The sequence below is a fragment of the Dromiciops gliroides genome, chromosome 3 (assembly GCF_019393635.1).
Source record: "Dromiciops gliroides isolate mDroGli1 chromosome 3, mDroGli1.pri, whole genome shotgun sequence".
Classification (NCBI taxonomy): domain Eukaryota; kingdom Metazoa; phylum Chordata; class Mammalia; order Microbiotheria; family Microbiotheriidae; genus Dromiciops; species Dromiciops gliroides.
Genome location: NC_057863.1, coordinates 490,963,637 through 490,988,810, shown reverse-complemented (window position 1 = coordinate 490,988,810; position 25,174 = coordinate 490,963,637). Strand labels below are relative to the sequence as shown.

The window sequence follows — 25,174 nt, the reverse complement described above, 5'->3', positions numbered from 1 at the left end:
AGGGCTGGTGCTTTATCCACTGTGCCATCTAGCTGCCCCACCTAACGTCCTTTAAATTCCAGTTAAAATTCCACCTTCTGCAGAAAACAATCCATACGCCCTCTTACTTCCAGTTCCTTTCCTATTTTAATTACTTCCTATTTATCCTGTATATAGTTTGCATTTTTTTTCTCCCCTATTAGATCATAAGCTCCTTGATGGCAGGGACTGTCTTTTGTCTCTTTTTGTATCCCCAGCACTTAGCGTGAGGCCCAGAACATCGTAGGTGTTTAATAAATGTTTTTTAAACTGAATTTGTTGAATTGAGTCTTTTTTTTAATCGAGTCTTAAAAAGGTATAATACAGGGAAAGTTTCTTTGTTATATCATTCATAAATATTTGAGACCTTTAATTGAATGGAATGCCCCAAGCAATTCTAACAGTGTCAATTTGAGAGGAGGCATTACTCTGCCTTAGTAGATGGAGTTGCCTTCACCAATATAATTCACAAGTGAAGTCACAAAATAAAAATATCAACTTAGAAACATCAATCGTAGGACTATTCTTCTCGTTCAAGGTATAGTTGTTGGAACTGTGAACACCTATGTGTTTCAATGTATCTTGGTTTCTCTTATTCCTGTTTTCTTTTGTTGTATATCCCTTTTCTGCCCCTATTTTTCCAAGGCTTATTCACTGGGTCTTTGTTCTTCTTTCTCCCTCACTTATTTCATTCATTCCCTTAGCTCCAATTCTCAACTCTGTGCTGATGCCATCGAAATCCTGATATCCCAGCTTATCAGAACTAAGCTCTAGTCTTATCTCTATCATCAAATAAATGGTTACTAGACATTGCCACCTGGCTATACACTAGGACCACCTATCCTGAAAATAACATGTCTAAAAGCAAACTCAATTTCTTCATTTTCTCAGAGTTTTAAGAACCTTAGGGATCACTTAGTTAAATCTGTTCATCTCATGAAAATGGAAATTGAGCTCAGAAAGGTTAAATTTGCCCATAGACTCAGAACTAGTCACTGGCAAGAGACAAGAAAAAATTCAGGATTTCTGATGCATCATTTTGTTGTCTTTCCGTATTTGTAAAAGATATGACAAACCTTAAATCTCTATATAAATTCTAGCTCCTGTTATTATTGCTATACCATTTTGCTCCCCCAAAACCCCCAAGTCAGTGTCCTCTCCCAGTTTCCCTATCAATGCCTCATTCTGTCTGTCACCCAAGCCCAAAGTTTGGAGTTTACTTTAACTCTCTCCTTCATTTCCTATATTCACAGAGAGACTATCAATGCCTTTCTTCCCTTTAAAGTGTCACTCACTTCTGGGGCGGCTAGGTGGTGCAGTGGATAGAGCACCGGTCCTGGAGTCAGGAGGACCTGAGTTCAAATCCAGCCTCAGACACTTAACACTTACTAGCTGTGTGACCCTGAACAAGTCATTTAACCCCAATTGCCTCACTAAAAAAAAAAAAAAAAAAACAAAGAAAAACAAATAAAGTGTCACTCACTTCTAACCTCTTGGGTTCTGCTCCCATCCCCATGGAAGAGGCAGATTGTGATTATAATTTGGTCTCTTTTATTCTTTTCTTCAAAAAACATTTCCAGAAAATGGTGATGGGAGATGCCTCAGAAGCTGCCCTCTTGAAGTTCTCAGAAGTCATCATGGGTGATGTGATAGAAAGAAGAAAAAGAAACAGAAAAGTGGTTGAAATTCCTTTTAACTCCTTGAACAAATTCCAGGTTGGTTTTCCATCATGACCAGGCATTTTATTTCTTAGCAAAGTGGTATTCTCACCTGCAATTATGAAAAATCTCCACAGGTCTAGAAACTTGTCTACTTTGGGCTGTTGTTTTCCCAGAAGCACAGTAGGGAAAGGGGGATGCATATAGGGAAGATAGAATGTAGGTGTCCCTGATAAAATCCATTCATGTCTACTGTCTTAGTTTCTGGTGCCAAGGGACCTAGGGTCTCGGTTTTTGTTTCCTGGTGACTCTCAGAGGCACTGAGGGAGTTGTCTGTCCTCCATTTTTGAAGAGAACCAACAACATCACAGGTATTACCTTGGCTTGACTTATGCATGAACTTGATTTAAATGAGACAGAGTTGCACAAAGTCGTCAGCCTCATTCTCTCTTTCTGAGTGAAATCCAGTAAAAAGAAGACAAAAATCAAGACTACTGCTGATGGCGAGTTCATTCCTAAAGGAATTTCCTCATTCCAAAAATCAGTAAAAGTAGTTAAGCCTCCACCACATTATGTGGAGACAAATAAATGCCCTTTCTGACAGTAGGTGGGCAACCCAGGAAGGTTCTAGATTTCATTCCATTTTATACAGTTGAGGTTCCAGGATCCTGTGGGATCTTTTTGTCAAAACCTCAGAAAATCAGTCTGGCAGCAATTGGTGCTTTCACTTGAGGTGTGTCCAAAGGCTGACTGCCTCTATCTCCTTCATGGAGACATGAATGAATTGGGATGGGAATGAAAATCACTCTTAAGATCATTCTACAAAGCCTCCTGTGAAACCAGAAATAGGGCTGTCCACACACATAGCTCCAAGCTAATTGGCTGATAGCTCTGGTTGACAGGACCCATGAGCAAACATAACTTCCTGATGCCGAACTAACCTTTGAAACCCCAGAAAAGGTCACTTCCAGACAGTAAAGTCACATGGTTTCTTTTCAGGCCAGAGCTCACTATATCCCTCCCAGCAGGGGGTGTCATTCCAATTCTCACACTGGGCTTCAGGTCTTTCATCTATAAAATGAGGAGCCTGGATCATATGGTCTCTAAGGTCCCTTCCAGTTCTAACTCCTTGATCCCATCAATGGAGGATGCTTGAATGCCCACCAAAGGCATCAATATGCCTCCTGTTTCTACTGCAAAGGAGGTCGGGATGATTACAAAGAGGAAGAGATTATTTTCCTTCTCTTGGTATGTGGCTAGTTGTGGAGGATCTATTCAGGCCTCTTAGAAGTGACAGTAACAGGGACATTCCCCATCTAACACCTTCATTTAATTTCTCCCTCCAGCTCTCCATCCATGAGACAGATGACCCCAATGACAAGCGCTTCCTCTTAGTGATGAAAGGAGCCCCTGAGACCATCCTGGAGAAATGTAGCACCATCATGATTGATGGCCAGGAGCAACCCCTTGATGAAAGCACAGCAGAGGCCTTCCAAACTGCATACATGGAGCTGGGAAGCTTAGGGGAGAGAGTGCTGGGTGAGTTGGCCTGGGGTGGTGACAGAGAAGGGGCCACTAGCCACTACAACGTAAAGTATTTGAGTTGAGAAAATGTACAATTCTATTAAGAGAAGTAGCATGTGATACTAAAGGGAGGAAATTAATAGATAGGGTGTTTCTTTTTAAAATTATTTTATTCTTAATTTATGGAATAAAACAAGTATCTCCATAACACAGTAAAATTAAAAAGATGATTATACATGAAAATGCAAATGTACTATATATAACTTGTTATTCCCTTTAAATATACAACAAAGTTATCATGTAAATATTTTTTTCTTACCTCTATACCACCCACCCTGCCCTAGAGATGGCCACCATTAAACCTCAATAGGTATATATATGTAAAATTATTCTATACATACTTCTACTTATCAGTTCTTTTGCTGGATACAGGTAGTATCTTTCTTCATAGTCCTTTATAGTTAATTTAAGTGTTTATAAATAGTCAAAATACTTATTCACCAAAAGTCCTTCTTAAAATAATATTGCTGTTACTATATACAATGTTCCCTTGGTTCTGCTCACTTTACTCTTCATTATTTAAAGCACATTCTTCCATGTTTTCCTAAGATCATTGAGCTCATCATTTCTTATAGCACAATGGTAACTCAATCATAATTCATATATCACAACTTGTTCCACCATTCCACAACTGATGGGCATCCCTGCAATTTCTAGTTCTTTGCCACCACAAAGAGAGCTGCTATAAACATTTTAGAACATTTAGATTCTTTTTTTTTTCTCTGATCATCTTTGTAAATTTGTGGATCATTTAAAATAACTCCAGAGGGCAGCTAGGTGGCGCAGTGGATAAAACACCCAGCCCTGGATTCAGAAGGACCTGAGTTCAAATCCTCAGACACTTGACAATTACTAGCTGTGTGACCCTGGGCAAGTCATTTAACTCTCATTGTCCTGCAAAAATTAAACAAATTTAAAATTTAAAACTTGAAAAAATAAAATAACTCTAGATAGTATAAAATACCTGAGAGTACACTTGCCAAAACAAACTCAGGAACTATATAAACAAAATTATTTTTAAAAAACTTTTTATATAAATAAAATAAGTTTTAAATAACTGGAGATATATCAATTGTTCATGGATAGGCAGGGCCAATATAGTGAAAATGATAATTTTACCCAAATTAATTTATATATTAAACAGTATCTGAATTAGAAAACCAAAAAATACTTTACTGAATTAGAAAAATAATAACAAAATTAATTTGGAAGAAGAAAAAAGGAAATAATGAAAATAATGAAAAAATGTAAAGTAAGGAAGTAAGCAGTACCAGTTCTTAAACTGTATTATAAGGCAGTAATTATCAAAACTATCTGGTACTGGCTAAGAAATAGAAATGTAGATCAATGGAATAGAGTAGATATACAATTTAAAGCAGCAAATAAACATAACAACCTTGTATTTGACAAGTATAAAGACAAGATTTGGGGATAAGAATTCATTATTTGGTAAAAATTGTTGGGAAAACTAGAAAGCACTATGTCAGAAACAGGGCATAGACCAGTATCTTATAACATATATCAAGATAATGTCAAAATGGATACATGACATATTTATAAAGAGAGGTATTAAAAGAAAATTAGAAGAACATGGAACATATTACTTATTAAATTGATGGATGAGTGAACAATTTATGGATAAACAAGAGATAGAGAGCAAAGTTAGATGTAAAATGATGATTTTAATCACATTAAATTAAAAAGGTACTGTACAAATAAAACAAATGTAGGCAAGATCAGAAGGGAAGCAGAAAACTATAGAGGAAATTTTATGGACATTTTCTTTTCTTTTCTTTTTGGGGGGGCGGCAGGGCAATGAGGACACTAAATCATTGTTGGTGGAATTGTGAACTGATGCAACCATTTTGGAGAGCAATCTGGAATTATGCCCAAGGAGTATATGTTTTTAAAGTACATTGGACTTTGTGTTTGGGAATGAAAAGCATGTTTGAAGATAAAATAGATCCTTAAAAATGTTTCAAGGATGTATGATTTTATTAATGGTCCTCCATTCTCTAATGCAGAAACCATCAATGAAATCCTGGATCCTTGAAAGAATGTTCTCTTCTTTTTTAAAAAAGGTTGAGATTTTTATTAGTGTGGGGGAATTACCAGCATAGAAACTTCCCTGGTTTTTTTCTTGGCAAAATTTTCTTATTATGTCATCTCTTTTAAACAATAGATCTGTTTAACTCAACTAGAATGACTTTGGGGAGCTTTCCTACCAAATCTCTCATGTGTCAGCTTTAGTTTCCTTATGTATAAGAGTGGGGAATTCAGACTAGTTGACCTGTAATGTCTTTCAGCTTAAAAAATCTACGATTCCATGATATAATTTTTCACCTGGCTGATTTTTACAATGTCCTAGAGCTAGATAGACACTTTTTGTGATAAGCAGAGGATTCTATCTTGTCCCTAATGAAATTCCTTTCCCACAAATGTCTATTGTACCTTTCCCAAGGAAGGTTCAGGGAAAGGGACCTAAGTTTCCATTCAAAAAAAAGAACTTTGATGCTTTGATGTGTCTGTGTGGTACAGAAGCACAGTGTCTCTCTTATTTCCTATCTTCCTCCTGCTATCATTGATGGCTTCCCTTCTTGTTCCCCATGTGTTTCTATTCCAGGTTTCTGTCATCTCTACCTGCCAGAAGATGAGTTTCCAGATACCTATTCCTTTGACGTAGAGACCATGAACTTTCCCACCTCTGACCTCTGCTTTGTGGGACTGATATCAATGATTGATCCCCCTCGATCCACTGTCCCTGATGCAGTCATGAAATGCCGCAGTGCTGGCATCAAGGTAGAGTTCTTTTTTCCTGCCTCTTGAAATCCTTCATAGCTTCAAAAGATCCTTTTAAGGAAGTTCATTTTACAATCAAGTCCTTGCTACCAATTCCATGTATTTTCCTTTTCCCTTTTATATTTGAGAGGCAACCTGCCAGAAGGGATAGAGAGCTGGCCTCAAAGCCAGGAAGACCTGAGTTCCAGTCCCTCAGACATGACAGACTCAGGTCTTCCCCTGACACATGCAGGCTAAATGACCAAGGACAGGACCCTGACAAGCTCTCAGCGATCTGTGCAACTCTCTGAGACTCTTAAGTTGCCCAAAAGGTGCCAATCTGCAATGGTGGAGACATTTCCTCATCGCTGAAATTACTTGTACAGCCTCAACCCCTCTTCCTTTTATGTTTCCAATGTTAGGTTTTTATGGGTTTTTTGGAATTCTGGAGGGAAGTTTCTTCTCAGCACAGTTACTGTTTACTCTAACACCCTAATACTTGAATCTGGTGCAGTGGAGAAGCCAAAGCAATGGCTGAATAGAGTACTTGTATAGTTTGCAAAGAGCTATTTACATATATTATCTTATTGAATTCCATTATGTTTTTCCATGAACCAGGACAGGCAATGAAAAGGCAAAAAAAGTGTTTTTTTTAAAAATCAATGGTTGGGGGAAGCTAGGTGGCACAGTGGATAGAATACTGACACTGGAGTCAGGAGGATCTGAATTCAAATCCAGACCCAGACACTTGACACTTACTAGTTATGTGACCTCAAGCAAGTCACTTAACCCTGATTCACACACACACACACACACAGAAATCAATGGTTGTTTTGGGCAGTATGGCATAAGACTCTCTTCCCAACTCTTTCCTTTACTATATCTGTAATTTTGGGCAAATCACTTAACCTCCCTGAGCTTCTGTTTCCTCATCTAAAAAAAAGAAAATAGAGTACTTTGTAAACCTTGAAGTTCTATATAAATGCAAACTATTGTTACTGTTGTTGTTATCATTTAGTAATAGAAACAATGGCCTTTGAAGAATTGATAGTGGCCTGTATAAAGTTAAGGTAGTATCTTTTAGCAAACTCCATTCCTCCTTTCAAACTCCATTTATCTTTGTGATTCCCTTAAACTAAAATATGTAATTCCACGTGTTATACTATTTTTAAAAAATCTGAGGCTGACCCACAAATCCCTTTTTCCTATAATGTCAAGTAATAAGAACTATACCAAAGAATAAAGATTCCTTCAATGAGGGAGGGAGAAAAAAATCAAGAAATATTGGGAAGAAGATATGTGGAAAATTTATAGGTGCTGGACTTTTCCAGGGGGAGGAAAGGTACATATCATAACTAAAAGTCTCCCAAAGAGCAATCAACACTGATTATACTGTACTAGTTCTTGCCCCAGCGAAGAGAGTCATGCTCTCTTGTTCCTCTGCTTTCCTAGGCCTGCTTTTCATTGGTTATGTCTGTTTCTCGCCATTTTAGGTTATCATGGTGACAGGTGATCATCCAATCACTGCCAAAGCTATTGCCAGAAATGTGGGCATCATTTCAGTCAATAGTGAGACTGTGGAAGACATAGCAAAACGTCTTAACATTCCTGTAGAACAGGTTAACAAAAGGTAAGAGAAGTGGTAATAAAACTGTGAAGGTGGACCTACCCAATGCCTTGTTTCCAAAGGGCAGGAGTATTAGGGACTCATACTCTTTGGTCCACAGCCTCTTAGTCTGCCGCTGCCGCATCATTTCTTTACATAGACATAGACTTATAGACATAGACTTAGACATCATAGACCGACATAGATAGTCACATACAAATACACACACACACACAGAGTACACATACATGTATAACATATACATAGACATGGACATATAACATACCCATACACAAACACACACATGCATAAACACATATACATATATAAATGCATACACACATATTTAATACAATACACATATACCTATACATGTACATATACACAGTTACATACATATACATACGCACACACATACACATACACAATTACCTTTCCACTAAAGAGTTCAGGAAAGCCACCCAAAATGGTGTTCTTGATCCAATATTAGTTGCACATGGCATTGAAAAAGTTAGAACTGTAAGAGACCCTAGAGAAAGATCATTCAGTCTTGTTTTTTTTTTAACCTAGGGTCCATGAATTTTTTTTTTAAGTATTTTTATAGCCAAATGTCAATGTACTTGGTTTTCTTTAGGATCTTATGCAATTTGTTCTGTGCATTTAAAATCATTATTCTGAGAAGAGATTCATAGGTTTTACCAGATTGCTAAAGAGGTTAATGACAAAACAAGGGTAAAGAATCCCTTGTATAATGCACATACCTGTATTTTATTGGTAAGGTAAATGCCTAGGTGGGAAAGAATGAACTAACGGTCAGGAAGGAAGGAATTAGCAGAACTAGGATTCAAACAAACTCCTTTCTGACTCATTCCAACATGAATTTGTGCTATACTTTATAATATTAAAAATATATCTGATATTTGTCAAATATTTGTTCAGTCAGTGGTTGGCTGTGTGCAGTCCCCAAACAAAAGTTTCAGAGCCTTCTCTCCTCTTTTTTTTGGCGGGGCAATGAGGGTTAAGTGACTTTCACAGGGTCACACAGCTTTTAAGTGTCAAGTGTCAGAAGTCGCATTTGAACTCAGGTCTTCCCGAATCCAGGGCCAGTGCTTTATCCACTGTACCATCTAGGTACCCCTGCCCCTCTTTTTGATGACAAAATAGAAATCTCTTCACACAGTTGCCAAACTAATCTCCCAAAGACACAGAAATGACATATGCCAGTGGCAACTTTAAAATCTTCAATGGCCTCTAGGATAAAATAGATACTGCTCAGATTAATATTTAAAGTCATGCACAATCTGTTTCCCACTTCTCTTCCCAGACTTATTTCACACTGCTCCCCTTGGTTCATGGTACATTGCAGTCACACTAGCCTGTCAGCTGGTCCTGAGCTCATCTCTCTGCCTTTGGATAGGTTGTCTCCCATACCTAAAATGTCCTCCCTTCTCACCTATGCTTCTTAGAATTCCTAACTTTGTTCAAGATTCAGCTCAGGTGCCTCCTGGGAATCCTTTTCTGGTCTCCCTAGTTGCTTGTGCTCTCTCACATCCCCCTGAAGTGACTGGATGTATTCACGTACATCCTCATTGTCTCCCCCAGTAGAAGGTAAACTCTTTGAGGTCAGGGTCTATTTTGCCTTTGGATGCCCAGTGCCAAGCATTCAGCCTTACATGCAGTAGGCACATAATAAACATGTATTTGTTGAATTGAATACAAAACAATACCCATAGAAGGGAGAAGCAAGCAAAATGTAGATGGTTCAAAAAACGAAATAGTTGTTACCAGCTGGGAGAAGCAGGGAAGGCTTCATTGAGGAGACAAAATAGTGAGTTAGGTTTTAAAGGACAAGAAGGAATTCAACAGAGGATGATGCTGAGGGAGGGCATTCCAGACACAGGGAGCAGCCAACCATTGCTTCTCACTAACAACCTTTTTGGGGTCCTCTGTAAGGGAGGAGTATTCATTCCAATTGCTCTAATCTGAGTCACCCTGTTTCCCCATCTTGAATGGACAGATGGCAAGACCTATGACTGAGCTAGGCTTCTCTCTTTTTCAACAATGTTGGGAGCATTAGTGAAGGAGTGAAGGGCTAGTCATCTTCAGAATATTGTTACTTATTGTGCTTCCTTGATCAAGGATCAGCATTAGAGCTGTCTCTTTTCCTTGCTGGTTTTTCTTTGGCCCTTCTAGGGAGGCAAAGGCAGCTGTGGTAAATGGAATGGAGCTGAAGGAGATGAGCCCAGAACAGCTGGATGAGCTCCTGATCCACCATACTGAAATTGTCTTTGCAAGGACATCTCCCCAGCAGAAGCTGATGATTGTGGAGGGCTGTCAGAGACAGGTGAGTGATTGGGAAGCTCAGTACTCTACCTGACATATACTAGGTGCTAATAAATGTTGATTGACTGACCAACTGTCAGGTACCCAGGTGAGTCCAAGTCACATGCCTTCAGACTGCCATTGAGCCTGAGGGGAAGCTTTATCATAACAGAAAGTTCTTTCCCAGAACACAGCTATGATTTCTTCAGAAATCTCAGGAAAAGAAATGGCTATAGGGGCAGCTAGGTGGCACAGTGGATAAAGCACTGGCCCTGGATTCAGGAGGACTTGAGTTCAACCCGGCCTCAGACACTTGAGACACTTGACACTTACTAGCTGTGTGACCCTGGGCTAGTCAATTAACCCCCATAACCGCACCAAAGAAGAAAGAGAGAGATAGAGAAAGAAAAGAAAGAAAGAAAGAAAGAAAGAAAGAAAGAAAGAAAGAAAGAAAGAAAGAAAGAAAGAAAGAAAGAAAGAAAGAAAGAAAGAAAGAAAGAAAGAAAGAAAGAAAGAAAGAAATGGCTAATTCTTTCAAGGACATTCAATTCAATTGCACAAGCATTCATTAAGCATTTATTATGTTCTAGACACTGTACCAGGTATTGGAAACACAATTTCAAAAGAACCCCTTAATAAATGTATATACTGCTTATGTATAAGTTTTTTCAGCTTGCAAACAATCATTTCTCTCCTCCACACCCCTATATTGAGGGGGGGAGACAAAAGAGAAAAATAAACCTCTATAAATATGTATCATCAAACAAAGCAGATTCCCTCACTGGTCATGTCCAAAAATATTTCATTCTGTCTCTTGACTCCATCACCTCTCTGTCAGGAGCTCGAACAAGTTTTCATCTGTTACAGTTTGAAGAAGATGGTGGCCCATCTAATTGTCATTCTCTATTTATGATTTCTCTGTTGAGTGAATTAGTTTAGCTGACCCTAGTTTTGGAGACAGCCAAGGGAAGAATGTGATCCTGTCGTTACTATTTCATCAGTAGACCTAGAGATACCCATCTCTGTCCTCTGGTGTTTTATCATTCACCTCCATTCATTTAAAAAGGTCTTGCTTGAGGATTTCTTATTCTTGTTCTTTATGCCACAAGGCAATATAACCCTTTTCCCCCAAAGGGACTATTGCAAACATGCCATCTTCCTAACTTCTGGAGCAGATGGAGCATTTATTTTGATCAATACTCCAAACTTGGCTACTCCTTAAAATTTCTGGATTTAAAGTTTTGAATCTCAGTGTGTTCTTTCTAGGATGCTGTTGTTGCAGTGACAGGAGATGGTGTTAATGATTCCCCAGCCCTGAAGAAGGCTGATATTGGGATTGCTATGGGTTGTGTAGGCACTGATGCAGCAAAAAATGCAGCAGACATGGTCTTACTAGATGACAACTTTGCCTCTATAGTGACAGGTATAGAGGAAGGTAAGTAATGTCCCTTCCATACAAAGGACATCTTAGACATGCCCTTAGAGAGAGTTGATTTAACCTGGTGGTTTGCTGTTTATTTCTCTGATGAGAACATTCTCCTCACAGGTCGCCTAATCTTTGACAATCTGAAGAAAATCATTGCATTCACCCTGACCAAAAACATTGCAGAGCTTATTCCTTTCCTGATCTTCATTATTGCTGGCATCCCTCTGCCCATTGGTACCATTGCCATCTTGTTCATTGACTTGGGCACTGATATTGTAAGTAGATTTCTGAGGAAATAGGGAATCAAATAAATATAGCATCAGGTGCCATAAACTTTGGGGACCATTTTATTTTCCTTCTGCTTTTCCTTTCCCCTGTAAAGACTTTATTAACTAGTTAAGAGATTGATAATAAAAATCAACACTTTTCCTAAATTGAGTTTTCCAAACCATTCCATTTTCCTTACCCTCTAAAAATGTGTACAATGCCTGTTTGTTGGGATCCTTATCCCTAAACTCTGAACTATGACAAAGGATCACAGGTGAAGCTACCAGTAAAATAGTCGGCCCAATGTTTAAAGACCCAGACAGGTTTAAGAGGTCTAAGAAACAGAGTAGGATATAGCCCCCTAACTAATTCAAGGCTCTATTAATTCAATAAAGGATAGGTAAAGTGTTTTCCAAGATTTATTAAAACTCCTAAGATTAAAATATTGCCTTTACATGTAGCATTTTAACTAAATCTTCCCCACTTCAAGGAGGCTACTTGCTAAAGGAAGTATAATGAAGATTAGTAGGTGGAGTTAATGCATAGAAAATGGGGGAAATGGTATTCACATTTTCAGAAATCTTCAGGTCTAGTGACAAAATGTCTGCGCAGCTAGGATCAACCAAATTAATTCGTCGGATCAAAGATCTAGAGCTATGAAATTAAAGGTCATCTAGTTCAACCTCTTTATTTTATAGATAAGAAAACTGGGGCCCAGTGATTTGTGTAAAGTCACACCAAGTAGCTAATAAAAGGTAGAGGTGGTATTTGGACCAACTCAGTTTCTCTAAATCCACAACAGACAATTCATATCTAGAAAATAACTGAAGAATAACCAACTACAGGTAGTAATATGCTGAGCTGCTCACACATTTTCGTACGGCTAGAGATCTTTTTCTTTTGAAACTAATGGCAAATGGCTCTTGTTGCTTGAAGACTTGAAAATTTCTGGGCAAGCTGCTTCCAGAGTGTTGGGATTCACTTTCTTTCTCTATTCTCTTTGGTAGCTAAATATTAACTAGCTGTGTTCTAGCTATAGGGCAGTGGTAAGTGATTGGGTTTCACCATCTTTCTTCTCCATAGATTCCTTCCATTGCCTTAGCCTATGAAAAAGCTGAGACTGACATCATGAGCAGGAAGCCACGCCACAAGAAGAAGGACAGACTGGTGAATCATCAGCTGGCTTTGTACTCCTACCTCCAAATTGGTATGCTGAGGTCTTACTTGTCACTTTGGTACCAAAGGTCTTTCCTAAGGTTGTTTCCTAAAACATTCAGAAAGTATCTCTGTTTTTCCCTGGATGGATGGGGCAGAGTTGGAAAGAGAAAACCCTGAACTCATCTGTTCCTACATCTTCTTTCTCCTGTAGGAATCTTGCAGTCTGTGGGAGGCTTCTTTGCCTACTTCACTGTCTATGCAGTCCAGGGATTCAAACCTGCCCAGCTCATTTACTTACGGCCATTATGGGAAAATGATAGTATTAATGACCTTGAAGACAGCTATGGACAAGAATGGGTAAGGGAGGTCAAAGTTTTACCACAATTTATTGCCCGTTTGGCCTGATTGGTGCTGAAATGCCATGCTCTAGACTGCCTACCTTATTAGAATCAGTGAGTGAGTGAGAATACCAACAAGCATTTATTCAGTGATTACTGTGCTCTGGGCAATGTACTGAGTACATGGAGTACAAATGCAATAAATAAAAAAGCATTTTCATATAGACATACTAAACTTTTCCCCTACCCTCAAGGATCTTACATTCTAATTGTGGGAGACAATATTCTAAGGGATTTTTTCATGGAGGAGCTTTCAGTCATGGTAGCAAATTTTGGAAATGAAAAGATTAAAACCTCCAATGCATGGGCTCTGATGATGAAATAAGTTTCTGTCGTCTCAGCTGAGAGGTGGTAAACAGTAGGAGGGGAATACCAAATGGTCAATGTACTGGTTTTCTCCATTTAACTGTTTTGCTTTATTACAAAGGAGGAAAATGGGGGAAAAAAAAACCAAAGTGAACTTATCCACATTGTCCTGAGCTATGTAGTAAACTGCATGAGCTATAAAGATTTCATTGAATAGTACTAGATCTCAGGTTAAATCCAGTGGACAATGTTGGTTACTATCTCACTAGCTATTTTTGGAGTTTTGTTGGCATAGTAGGTAGTTAAAGCTTTGGGCTTGGAGTCAGGAAGATCTGAATTAAAATTCTGCCTGAAATTTACTAGCTGGGTTACCATGGGAAAGTCAACCTCTGTGACCCTTAGTTTCCTTATTCATAAAATGGGAATAATAATAGTGCCTTCTTGACAGGGTTTTTGAGAGAACCCAATGGCATAACATTTAAAATGCTCCATAAGTGCTAGTTATTATTAAATTGGATATATGTTTTTTTCTTTTGTTAGAACAAAATTTATTAGCTAATTTTTTTAAACATCAATTTGAGGAGAGTCTCATTGAGGGAAGGAAGCTTCGATTCTGAATGGAAATTGATTGCTCTTTGGGTGTTCAATTCCTTATGGGAAAGAGATGAGATCATCTCACTCAGCCTAGATTCCTAGAATTATCTGTAGTTAAAGGTGGTCAGAGGCCAGAACATAAGAGCAGAATTGTGCCTACTGGAGATGTAGCTGATTTTCTCTCTCTCTCTCTCTCTCTCTCTCTCTCTCTCTCTCTCTCTCTCTCTTTAGTGAGGCAATTGGGGTTAAGTGACTTGCCTAGGGTCACACAGCTAGTAAGTGTTAAGTGTCTGAGGCCAGACTTGAACTCAGGTCCTCCTGTCTCCAGGGACAGTGCTCTATCCACTGCACCACCTAGCTGCCCTTGTAGCTGATTTTCAGAAGGGAAATGGCAATTTAAAATGTCATTTTAATAGCTGCTCTGACCTTTATCAGGACTTGTCCTTGTTTTTGGGAATGATTTGCTAGAGCTGACACACATCAGCTTTGTAACAGAAACAAAAGAACAACTAGGCTGCAAGTACAACACGTGGGGATAAGTAGAATCAATTACATCATCTTTTCTTTCCTAGTCAATTGTTACCTTTTCTGGAAAACTGGTAACTGTTTCCATACCTATCCCTCTTCCTGATCATTTGCAGACAAAATATCAGCGGAAGTACTTGGAATGGAATGGATACACTGCCTACTTTGTTGCAGTCATGGTCCAGCAAATTGCAGATGTGATCATCAGAAAAACACGGATAAACTCAATTTTCCAGCAAGGTCTCTTCAGGTATCAACTCTACTGTTCAGAGGCTTGGCATGCAAAGAGGGTGGAATTCTGTTGGCTCATCAAAGGGACTAATGTGAGGATACCTACCACGGGAAAAGATTGTTTAACATGGCTCTGGATCATATTAGTCTGATGGGCTTCAGTCAGTCAGTAAACATGTATTAAGTGCCCTATATGTGCTGGCACTGTGCTAAGTTTTGGGCCTCCCAAAAGGCTTTCTGCTTTCAAGTGAGGCAAGATGCAAACAATTGTACACAAACAAAATATATACAAAATCAATTGGAGATAAATGACAGAGGGAAGGTACTAACATTAAGGGGAATTGGGAAAGGCTTCCTGTAGCAGGTGGGATTTTAGCTGGGACTTGAAGGAAGCCTGGAGGTTAGCAGTGGGGAAAGAGAGGCTTGAGGGACATCCAGTGATGGGAGATGGAATATTTTGTGTGAAGCTCATCAAGAAGGCTAATGTCAATGGATCTCAAAGTAGTACGTGGTGGGGTGTAAGGTGTAAGAATACTGAAGAAGTGTTGGGGACAGGGGAAATGGAAAGGTGAGTTATGAAGGGCTTTGAATAACAACCAGGATTTTATGAACATACACACATACTTATATATACACATATAAAATATTCATTTTATTTACTTATTTTATCCTGGATGTGATGAGGAGCTACTGGAGTTTAGGGAGAGGGTGAGGGATGGAGCTTTAAGAAGAACTTGTGGCAGAGAGACCCACTAGTGGGCTGTTAAAATAGTCCAGGCATGAGATGATGAGGGCGTATGCCAGGGTGGTGGCCACATCACAGAAGAGAAGGAAGTACATACCTAAGATGTCCCAAGGATGAAATGAACAAACCTTGGCAGCTGATTGGATTGGGGTCATAGTGAGGAGTCCAGCATGATTTGTATAGCTTGGGAGCCTGAGGAACTAGGAATTTCAGAATGCAATTCCTACAATAACAGGGAAGCTAGGAAGAGGGGAGGAATAACCAAATAGATTTGGGGGCAGCCAGGTGGCACAGTGGATAAAATATCAGCCCTGGATACAGGAGGATCTGAGTTCAAATCTGACCTCAGACACTTGACACTTACTGGCTGTGTGACCCTGGGCAAGTCACTTAACCCTCATTGCCCCACAAAAAAAATAACCAAATAGTTTCAAAATCTGATCATGTAAATTTCATACAGAAATAAAGCCATCTGGGTTGGAATTGCATCTCAAATTATCATAGCAGTGATCCTCTCCAGTGGATTTGGAAGCATTCCAGTCCTGAATTTCACCACACTTCGGTGAGTTGTCCACTATGCCATCTACTATGGGAAGGGAAAGCACTGGACTTCATTCTGAGAAGAGGCTTAAGTTAGGAGACCAGGCCGGGCTAATGAGGATGTCTGGGTCAGAAATGAGGTACTAACAATTGGAGACCAAGTACTCTCTTCTGGAAAATTGTTTACACTTGGTCAAGGAATTGAGATAAGTGGCAATGGATTAAAAAATCACGTTGTCTTTGGAAAGATTCAAAGGAACGAGTATTCCTTGCTTTGTATTGTCCCTTCAAAGAAAAGAACTGGTTTTGGCCAATTTTCCTGCTTGGTATCCACTTGAAATTATTGCAGTCGCCAAGAAGGGCAGTGAAGTTAATTACCCCAACAGAGTTTACCTGAGTAGTTGGATCTTGTTTTCTGATACACTCTGACTCTTTGCTTTGGCTCCATTTCATTTCCAGGGTTCAGTATTGGTTTGTGGCAGTACCGTATGGCATTGTCCTCTGGCTATATGATGAGTTCCGAAAACTCCTCATCAGGCGCTTTCCAGGAAGTAAGTAACCTCAAAGGAAGAGGATTTGGTTCCAGATTTGGGAGACCTTGCTGGGGTTTATTGAGCATTTGACTTTTTACATCTTCTACAGGATGCATATTTCTTATTGACTCTTTCTCCCCCTACAGGATGGTGGGATAAGACCATGTATTACTGAAATTGTTATTGGTTCCCAAGACTCTTAAGGTCTGCCTAGTGATGTTCATCATTCTGCAGTCACCTCTGCTAAGGAAGTCTGTGCAATATGGGTATCTTCACAACCTACACACCGCAAGAAATTTGTATGAAAGATTCTCAGATAATATAGTATAAAAAATGAGATTTGGCTTTTTGTATATGTTGTTTTTCTTCTGCACCTTACCCTCTGTCCCTCTTGTTTGTTTAAAATGTATAAACTTTAAAGGAGGTGGAAAGGAAAAAGAAGCTATTGAATCTTTTTGTTTTGTTTTGTTTTGTTTTTTGCAGGGCAATGGGGGTTAAGTGACTTGCCCAGGGTCACACAGCCAGTAAGTGGCAAGTGTCTGAGGTTGGCTTTGAACTCAGGTATTCCTGAATCCAGGGGCGGTACTTTATCCACTGTGCCACCTAGCTGCCTCCAGCTATTGAATCTTTACATGTTTCCACAATGTCTAATATAATTGTAAAACATGCATCTGTACTGGGTTTGAGACTGTTGAGTTTTATGAGTACAACCTGGGCACAATCATTTATAGAACAAATCCCAGTGGAATGGCCTAAAGAGGACACATTTTCTTTTTTGTTTGTTTGGTTTTGTTTTTGTTTTTTTAGTGAGGCAATTGGGGTTAAGTGACTTGCCCAGGGTCACACAGCTAGTAAGTGTTAAGTGTCTGAGGCCGGATTTGAACTCAAGTACTTCTGACTCCAGGGCCGGTGCTCTATCCACTGCGCCACCTAGCTGCCCCGACACATTTTCAAGTAAATGGCATTTTATTAAAAAAAGCAGTGGCTTAGACTCCCTGAGAAGGTGCTTTATTTCACCTAAGAAGGTATTTGCAAGCAACTAACTAAATTTCTTTGTACTCTAGGAGTAATGGAGGGAATAAGATATCAATAAGTTGTATTTGGGTAATTCATCATTTCATTCTGACTTACTGTTAGTTGAAATGCCAAAACTCAAAGTAAGATATGTTTGGGTTAGAGTACAATCAGAACAGTCCAACTGCCTCCAAACTGGGCTAGAAAATTTTCTAAGAATGGAATTTCTGGGGGAGGATGGGTGGTACAGTAGATAAAACACTGGTCCTTGATTCAGGAGGGCCTGAGTTCAAATCCAGCCTCAGACACTAGACACTTACTAGCTATGTGACCCTGGGTGAGTCATTTAACCTTCACTGACCTGAAAAAGCAAAAACAAAACAAAAAAAAAAGATTAAGAAGAATAAAATTTCTAGGATACCATTCCAAAATAGACTAGGAAAAGCATTTCCCACCACCACTTCCATGATTTCCAGTTACAAATAATGAGTCTAACTCAAATATAATAGAGCCTAAGAAGAACTCTTTTAAAAAAAATTTTTCCATAAAGCAACCTACCATTTTAGCTTTCTCCCATTACCATCATTTGCTGCATTTTTGTTCTCTTGGATTAATTCCTCAGGAAATCAAAGTTAGGGTATTTGCCAGAGGATGGCATAGTATAGTGCAATCCCAAGGCTTCTATCTAGATGTAGGATAACACAGAATGTAAATCCAAAACTGTAGAAACGGGGGGAGAAATATGGTTTAGAGAAGACTGGGGTGCTGAAAAACACCTTCCTAAGCAAGAAGAAAAGTCAACAGGTTAGGAGCAAGGTCCTCAACAAAGCAAATACCCACAATGCCAGATAAGCCAGCTTTTAAAATATGTACCTGTGTTGAAAATGGCAGCAGCTGGTGGGGCAGGAACTTTTGACTCACAATATTTACAAATCTGAAGGAAGGATTCATCTTTGGCAATTCTGTCATTGGTCTGTTCATTGATATCCTGGGCTCTGATGAGAACATGCAGTAAAATGTGGGGGCTGGGTGAGATAACCTTTAAAGGCCCCTTTCAGCTCTCAAGTCTATGAGACTCAACTTTGTACTGTTTTAAATCTAGATATGAAAAGGTTTCCATTTCCAATGAGACTAAAGAAGAGCCTGAGAAATAGAGGTAGTAAAGACCCCACAGGGAGGGTCTTTAATAGCCCTCCTCCTCCCAGCTGAAGTCTGTCCCTGTGTTAAATTGCACTGCTCTGATCCAATCTCAGCTAAAGCAGTAGAGACAGTTGACCTCAACTGCTCTTGAATTCCTTGACACAAGCTCCATTTTCCTCTACAGCCTTGCCCTTCTGTAACCTTGGTCTTTTCATCCTTTCCTCTACTTCAAACTAGTTCTCTGGAAGACCCCTTATCTGCTCCTAATCTTCTCACCTCTGTCTGTCTTTCTGTAACCCCTTTTTAGGGCATTTTATTTCTTGGTATTTAGGTCCCAAGATCAAGCTTTAATGTGTATTGAGGCAAAGCCTAGGGTGACCTTAAAGGGACAGAAGATCTCCCTCATCAGGAATTCTGGTTCTTTCCAGAATGAGACTCCCCCCTCCCCTTTCTTTTGTTAATGCCCTAGGGAATTGGTCCTACTTCAGTCCTAGTCAGGTGTTTTTCACAGTATCCAGAGCTGGATCCTTTTGAAGATAAAGTCTTTTAAAATTTTCCCAAGGTCTATGATTATTTAGAAATACCCTAATACATATGACAATTATCATATTCTTGTACTTGCATATCAGCTGTATTCATCTGAGTACCTCAGAGACTAATCCAATGCAACTGCAGAATTAAACCTGGATTCTACATGCTCTCTCTGTAGATGTTTTCCTTTTCCCCTTCTAACACATGTGCTCTCACTAACACTCTATGAAGATAGTGCAGGGATAGATTGCAGGATACCCAGCAGATACCATGGGAAGCAAATATCTCAGGAATGGGAGATGGTAGGCGATATCCTCAAACCCCAACCTGGTCATTAATGCTTACTAAATCTCTATTTGTACAAAGTTGCTTTAGGGAAACTTCAGGGAGTGTGTTCATCCTGATTGCCCCTGGACATAGTGGCTAAAACTTGTTGGAGTGCCTAGACATTCCAGCATTTACATTAGCCAGAAACATGGTGGAATAGCTGTGTTCAGCGTTTCAATTGTAAACATATTAGTGGCAACAATGAATAATTACTTAATTTGGTATAAAATCCTGTTCTCTATTAATTCTATTCCTTCAGGGTAGCTAGGTGGCACAGTGGATAGAGCACCAGCCCTGGAGTCAGGAGGACCTGAGTTCAAATCTGGCCTCAGACACTTGACACTAACTAGTTGTGTGACCCTGGGCAAGTCACGTAACCCCATTTGCCTCACTGAAAAAAAAAATTCTATTCCTTCCTTTAACAAAAATTTATAAAAAGTATAGCAATACTCTAGGCACTGTCCAGAATATGTAAGTACATATGTGTATGTGTGTATGTATGTATGTATGCATGTATGTATGTGCAAGTATATGTATGTGTATATATTATTTTTGTTGTTGTTGAGTCATTTTTCAGTCATGGCTAGCTCTTCAAGAGCCCATTTGGAATTTCTTGGCAAGGATACTGAAGTAGTTTGCCATTTCCTTTTCCAACTCATTTTATAGATGAGGAAACTGAGGCAAACTAGGTTAAGTGACTTGCCCAGGGTCACATGGTTAGGATCTGAGGTTCATAAAGGACAAAAGTGATGTTATCAGCCAACCCTTGGAATCATGATAACCTGTTTTCAGGACCCCTACTAACTTATTATACTGGCTTTATGACCCAGTGCAAGTTGCTTACTCTTTCTTGACCACTCACCCCACCATCCCCCCAAGCCCCAGAAATTCCCTAAGAATATAGATTCCACAACAGCTGCCAATCTGAGTGTTAAGAGGGATTTTCCTCACCTAAAGTTTTTTAATTAAATAATAGATCTAGACTTCTACCCTTGACAAACCCACCCCCACCCCCTTGATGCATCTTTGACTGAAAGCACACAGCCAAAAAGAGGATGTGATGGGTAAAACTAAATGTGCAGTCACCTTATTGTCCCCAATGTGGGGAAAGCTAGCTAGGATTTACTTATAAATTAGAAGCTTTAGCACCAGTTTAGGCATTAAGCATTTATTAAAGTATTTTAGAGGTTAGCAAAGAGAGAACATGTGTCTCTGAAAGAATAGGAAAGCCTAGCTAAGATCTACTGGAGAGAGAGGAGAAAAAGCTGCCTCCACCTAGCAGACCCACGCTACCAAGAGGAAGATCCTGTCTCTCCGCAAGCAGAAGCTCCCTGTGGGTCAGGAAGAAGAGGCAGTTCTCACACACTGATCCAAGCTAATTGGCTGGTAGCATTCAAGTCCTTTGATTGACATGGTCCACAAACAGAATGTGCTGAGGTCAGAGTTCAGATCCTCTGGTGGGAACAAGGTTTTGTGAGGTAACTTCCGGATATCGGGTTGACCAATCCATGATCTCTTGGGGGTGGGGTAGGGCTGCTAATAATATTCTCACAAGGGATACCCAAAGACTGGGGACTTTATGGAGGCAAAAAAACAGTTAATATGAAGATAGTGGGTTGCAAGTTCAATGTGCACTAACTGCCCCCCAAACAGTTAAAGTGATCCTATCCTTCATTAAGCAAGACAAAGAATGCAGATCATAGTCCTGCTATTCTCTGCCTTGGTCAGACCACATGCAGAGCTACATTAGAAATTGCAGAGAGGCAGATTTCCCCTCAATATAAGAAGAAAAAATGTCCTGACAACTAGATACATTGAAAAATAACATGGAATACCTAAAGATGTAGTTTGCAACTCATTGAAGGCTTACTTGATGATCACTTGTTGAGGATATTGTAAAGAAGATTCAGTTACAGCTGAACTAGATGAGATCACCTTTGGCTCTCAAATTCTATGATCCTGTAAATCTAATGGGATAGCAAAGCTACCTAAAATCTGGGCCAGGCCAGCAACAAATTTCTTTTTTCTCTACTAGAGCTTCAGGTGTTTCAGAGAGAAAAGTACCAAGATAGTATGATCATAAAAATAGGCATGGCTGTTACACTTTTTGCTCTATTAAGGAGTACTTTCTTATCCCAACTAAACTTCTCCTCCCAACTCTCCATGAATCATACACACTTTCCAGTGGTTACAGTCACCCTAAAACATAAGGTTTTCACAGAAGAAAACTGCCAAACACTTATTTTTTAAATCTATCAATAGAACTGTGCCAATAAACTACACTCAGATCAGAAGACTACTGAATCAGGTCTTCAGGAGAGGATGGGAATAAAGGCAGATTGTCTTTAGAATAGATGACCCTCCGAAGCACAATTCTAGTTTGGCTTTTTAAAAAAGCTTATCTGAACACAGCAAATCTGCATTCCTTCCCTTCCCCTATAATTTACCTAGATTCTCCACCGTATAGCAACATGCCATTTACCTCATTACTACAGCTAGCTTTTCCCCACATACAAATCGCATGGCTAATAGTTTGCTTGAAGAAATGGAGCCCATCCAATTCAAATTTATAGCTAAATAACTTTGGGGCAAAAAGGAGAGGCAGAAACAAGGAGTACAGAAAGGCAATCTGCATTTCTTAGGTCATGATTAAGTCAGAATGCATTTATTAAATTCCTATTATGTGCCAGGCTCTGTGCTAAGTGCTTGCTATACAAAAAAAAAAAAAGGCAAGAGACAGTCCCTGCCCTCAAGGAACTTACAATCTAGTAGGGACACATCATGCAAACAAATACATATAAAACAAGCTTTTTACAGAATAGGAATATAATTAAAAGAGGGAAGGCAGCAGAATTAAGAGCGATTGGAAAAGGCTTCTTGTAGAAGGTGGGGTTTTAGTTGGGACTTAAAGGAAGCCAGGAAGGTCAGCAGTTTGAGCAGAGGAGGGAGAATATTCAAAGCCTGGGGGACAGACAGAAAATAATGGGAGCTGAGAAATGGAATGTCTTTTTCACAGAATAGCCAGGAGGCCAGTGTCTTTGGAATGAAACATACCTGTTTGAGGGGTAAAAAGGTAAGAAGACTGGAAAGAGAGTGATTAGTTATGAAGGGCTTTGAATGCCAAACAGCATTTTGCATTTGTTCCTTCAGGTAATAGGGAGCCACTGGAGTTTATTGAGTATGAGGGTGTCATAGTCAGACCTGTATTTTAAGAAAATAACTTTAGAGGCTGAATAGAGAATGGATATAAGTGAGAAGAGACTTGAGTCAAGTAGAGCCATTAGCAGGCTTTTATAATAGTCCAGGCATGAGGTGATAAAGGCCTTCGCCAGAGAGTGGCAGTGTCAGAGGAGAGAAGGGGGCATGTTCAAGAGATGCTACAGAGGTGAAATTGTCAGGCCTTGACACCAGCTTAGATATGGCGGGGAAGGGGGGGGCAGATAGTGAGGAATCCAGGATGAATTGAATCAGGTTGTGAATCTGAGGGACTGGAAGGGTGGTGTTGCCCTCTATGGTAATAGGGAAGATAGGGGGGAGGAAGGGTTTGGAGGGGGGGGAACAACAATGAATTCTATTTTGGACATGTTTAGTTTAAGATGTCTACTCAGCATCCAGTTGGAGGTTGGAGATAGGACATTAGACGTCGGCAGAGAGATTGGGGCAGGAAAGATAGATTTGAGAACCATCAGCACAAAGATAGTAATTAAATCCCTGGGAGCTACTGAGATCACCAAGGCAAGTAGTGCTGAGGGAGAAGAGAAGAGGGCCCAGGAGAAAACCCTGAGGGACAACTACAGGTAAAAGCAATGATCAGGAGGAGGATCTAGGAAAGAAGACAGAGAAGGAGCAGTCAGATAGGAAGGAGAAAAAGCAGGAGAAGGTGGTGTGCTGCAAACCTAGAGAGAAGAGAGTACAAAGGAGGAGAAAGTGATCATCAGCATCAAAGGCTGCAGAGGTCAAAGAGAATGAGGACTGAGAAATGGTCATTGGATTTGGCAACTGAGATCCTTAGTAACTTTGTAGAGAACAGTTTCTGTGGAATGATAAGGTCTGAAGATAGATTTGTAAGGGGCTCAGAAGACAGTGAGAAGGGAGAAAGTGGACACACCTATGATATACGCCCTTTTTGGAGTTTAGCTACAAAGGGCAGATCCAGAAAAGCTGCCACGACTTGATTTTTTAAAATTCAATTTTATTTTACTTTCAGTTCTGAATTCTCTTCCTCCTACCTTCCTCTCTCCCACCCATTGAGAAGGCAAGAAAAACATACCTAAGTATGTAAAGTCAATCAAAATAAATTCCCTGCATTTACTATGCCCCAAAAATTAAAGAAAAGAAAGAAAATAGCCATCAAATTGTACTCTGAGTCCATCAGCTCTCTCTCTCTGAAGGTAGATAGCATGTTTTATAAATCATTGTTGTTGTTTTTGTTGAATCTTTTAAGTCATGTCTAACTCTTTGTGACTCCATTTTGGGCTTTCCTGGCAAAGGTATTGGAGTAGTTTGCCATTTCCTTCTCCAGCTCACTTCACAAATGAGGAAACTGAGGCAAACAGTATAAAGTGTCTTGCTCAGGGTCACACAGCTAGTAAGCATCTAAGGCCAGTTTTGAACTCAGTAAGATGAGTCTTCCTGACTCCAGGCTCAACACTCCACCCACTGCGCCCCCTAGCTGTACCATCAGGCCTTGTACCATGACTTTTTAAAAAAAGTATTTTATTATTTTCCAGTTACATGTAAAGATAGTTTTCAACATTTGTTTTTGTAGGATTTTTAGTTCCAAATTTTTCTTCCACACTCCCTTTCCTCCCCCCTCCCCAAGATGAAAAGCAATCTGATATAGGTTGCATATGTACCATCTTATTAAACATATTTCTGCATTAGTGATATTGTAAAAGAAGAATCGAAGAATCAGAACATGCCATGACTTTTATAAGACTTCAGAATGAATGCATATTTTGTTAATCACAACAATGTAACATATATATATATATATATATATATATATATATATATATATATATATATATATATGGGGGGGCAGACAATGAGGGTTAAGTGACTTGCCCAGGGTCATACAACTAGTAAGTGTCATGGTCCTCCCAAATCCAGGGCCAGCACTTTATGCACTGCACCACCTAGCTGCCCCTATATTTTATATTTTAAAAATACAACATACATATGTGTGAAATGTATTCATTCTACAGATTCTAATTTTTCTTATTATACTGAGTCATGCCTCATATATGTTGGTGGAATGAGATGAAGAGCAAAATGGCCATACAAGAGAGTCAGTTTCAGCAGAATTGCCCAATGTGGAGGGGATTCCAAATCTCCTCGCTAGTAGAACAAACCCAGTCAGTATATTAAGAAGTATACTTAGAAAAGAAAGGCCAAAGATAGAAATGGAATTCCAGAGGTTGGGAGGAGCCCCATGAGCTTCTGGTATGGGATAATGAAATGACTTCTGGTC

At 39.5% G+C, this 25,174-nt stretch overlaps 1 protein-coding gene across 1 annotated transcript in view; it reads left to right on the top strand.

The window, feature by feature from the left end:
* The window catches only part of LOC122747817 (potassium-transporting ATPase alpha chain 2-like), a 39,838-nt gene extending 22,974 nt beyond the window's left edge, over positions 1-16,864 (top strand). The window contains exons 11-23 of the mRNA XM_043993640.1: positions 1,599-1,733; positions 3,023-3,215; positions 5,884-6,059; positions 7,532-7,668; positions 9,838-9,988; positions 11,233-11,401; positions 11,513-11,667; positions 12,743-12,866; positions 13,029-13,174; positions 14,757-14,890; positions 16,077-16,178; positions 16,616-16,707; positions 16,836-16,864. Of these exons, the coding sequence (XP_043849575.1) occupies positions 1,599-1,733; positions 3,023-3,215; positions 5,884-6,059; positions 7,532-7,668; positions 9,838-9,988; positions 11,233-11,401; positions 11,513-11,667; positions 12,743-12,866; positions 13,029-13,174; positions 14,757-14,890; positions 16,077-16,178; positions 16,616-16,707; positions 16,836-16,864 (1,743 nt within the window). The remainder of the gene's footprint in view (positions 1-1,598; positions 1,734-3,022; positions 3,216-5,883; positions 6,060-7,531; positions 7,669-9,837; positions 9,989-11,232; positions 11,402-11,512; positions 11,668-12,742; positions 12,867-13,028; positions 13,175-14,756; positions 14,891-16,076; positions 16,179-16,615; positions 16,708-16,835) is intronic.
* Positions 16,865-25,174: the final 8,310 nt, after the last annotated feature.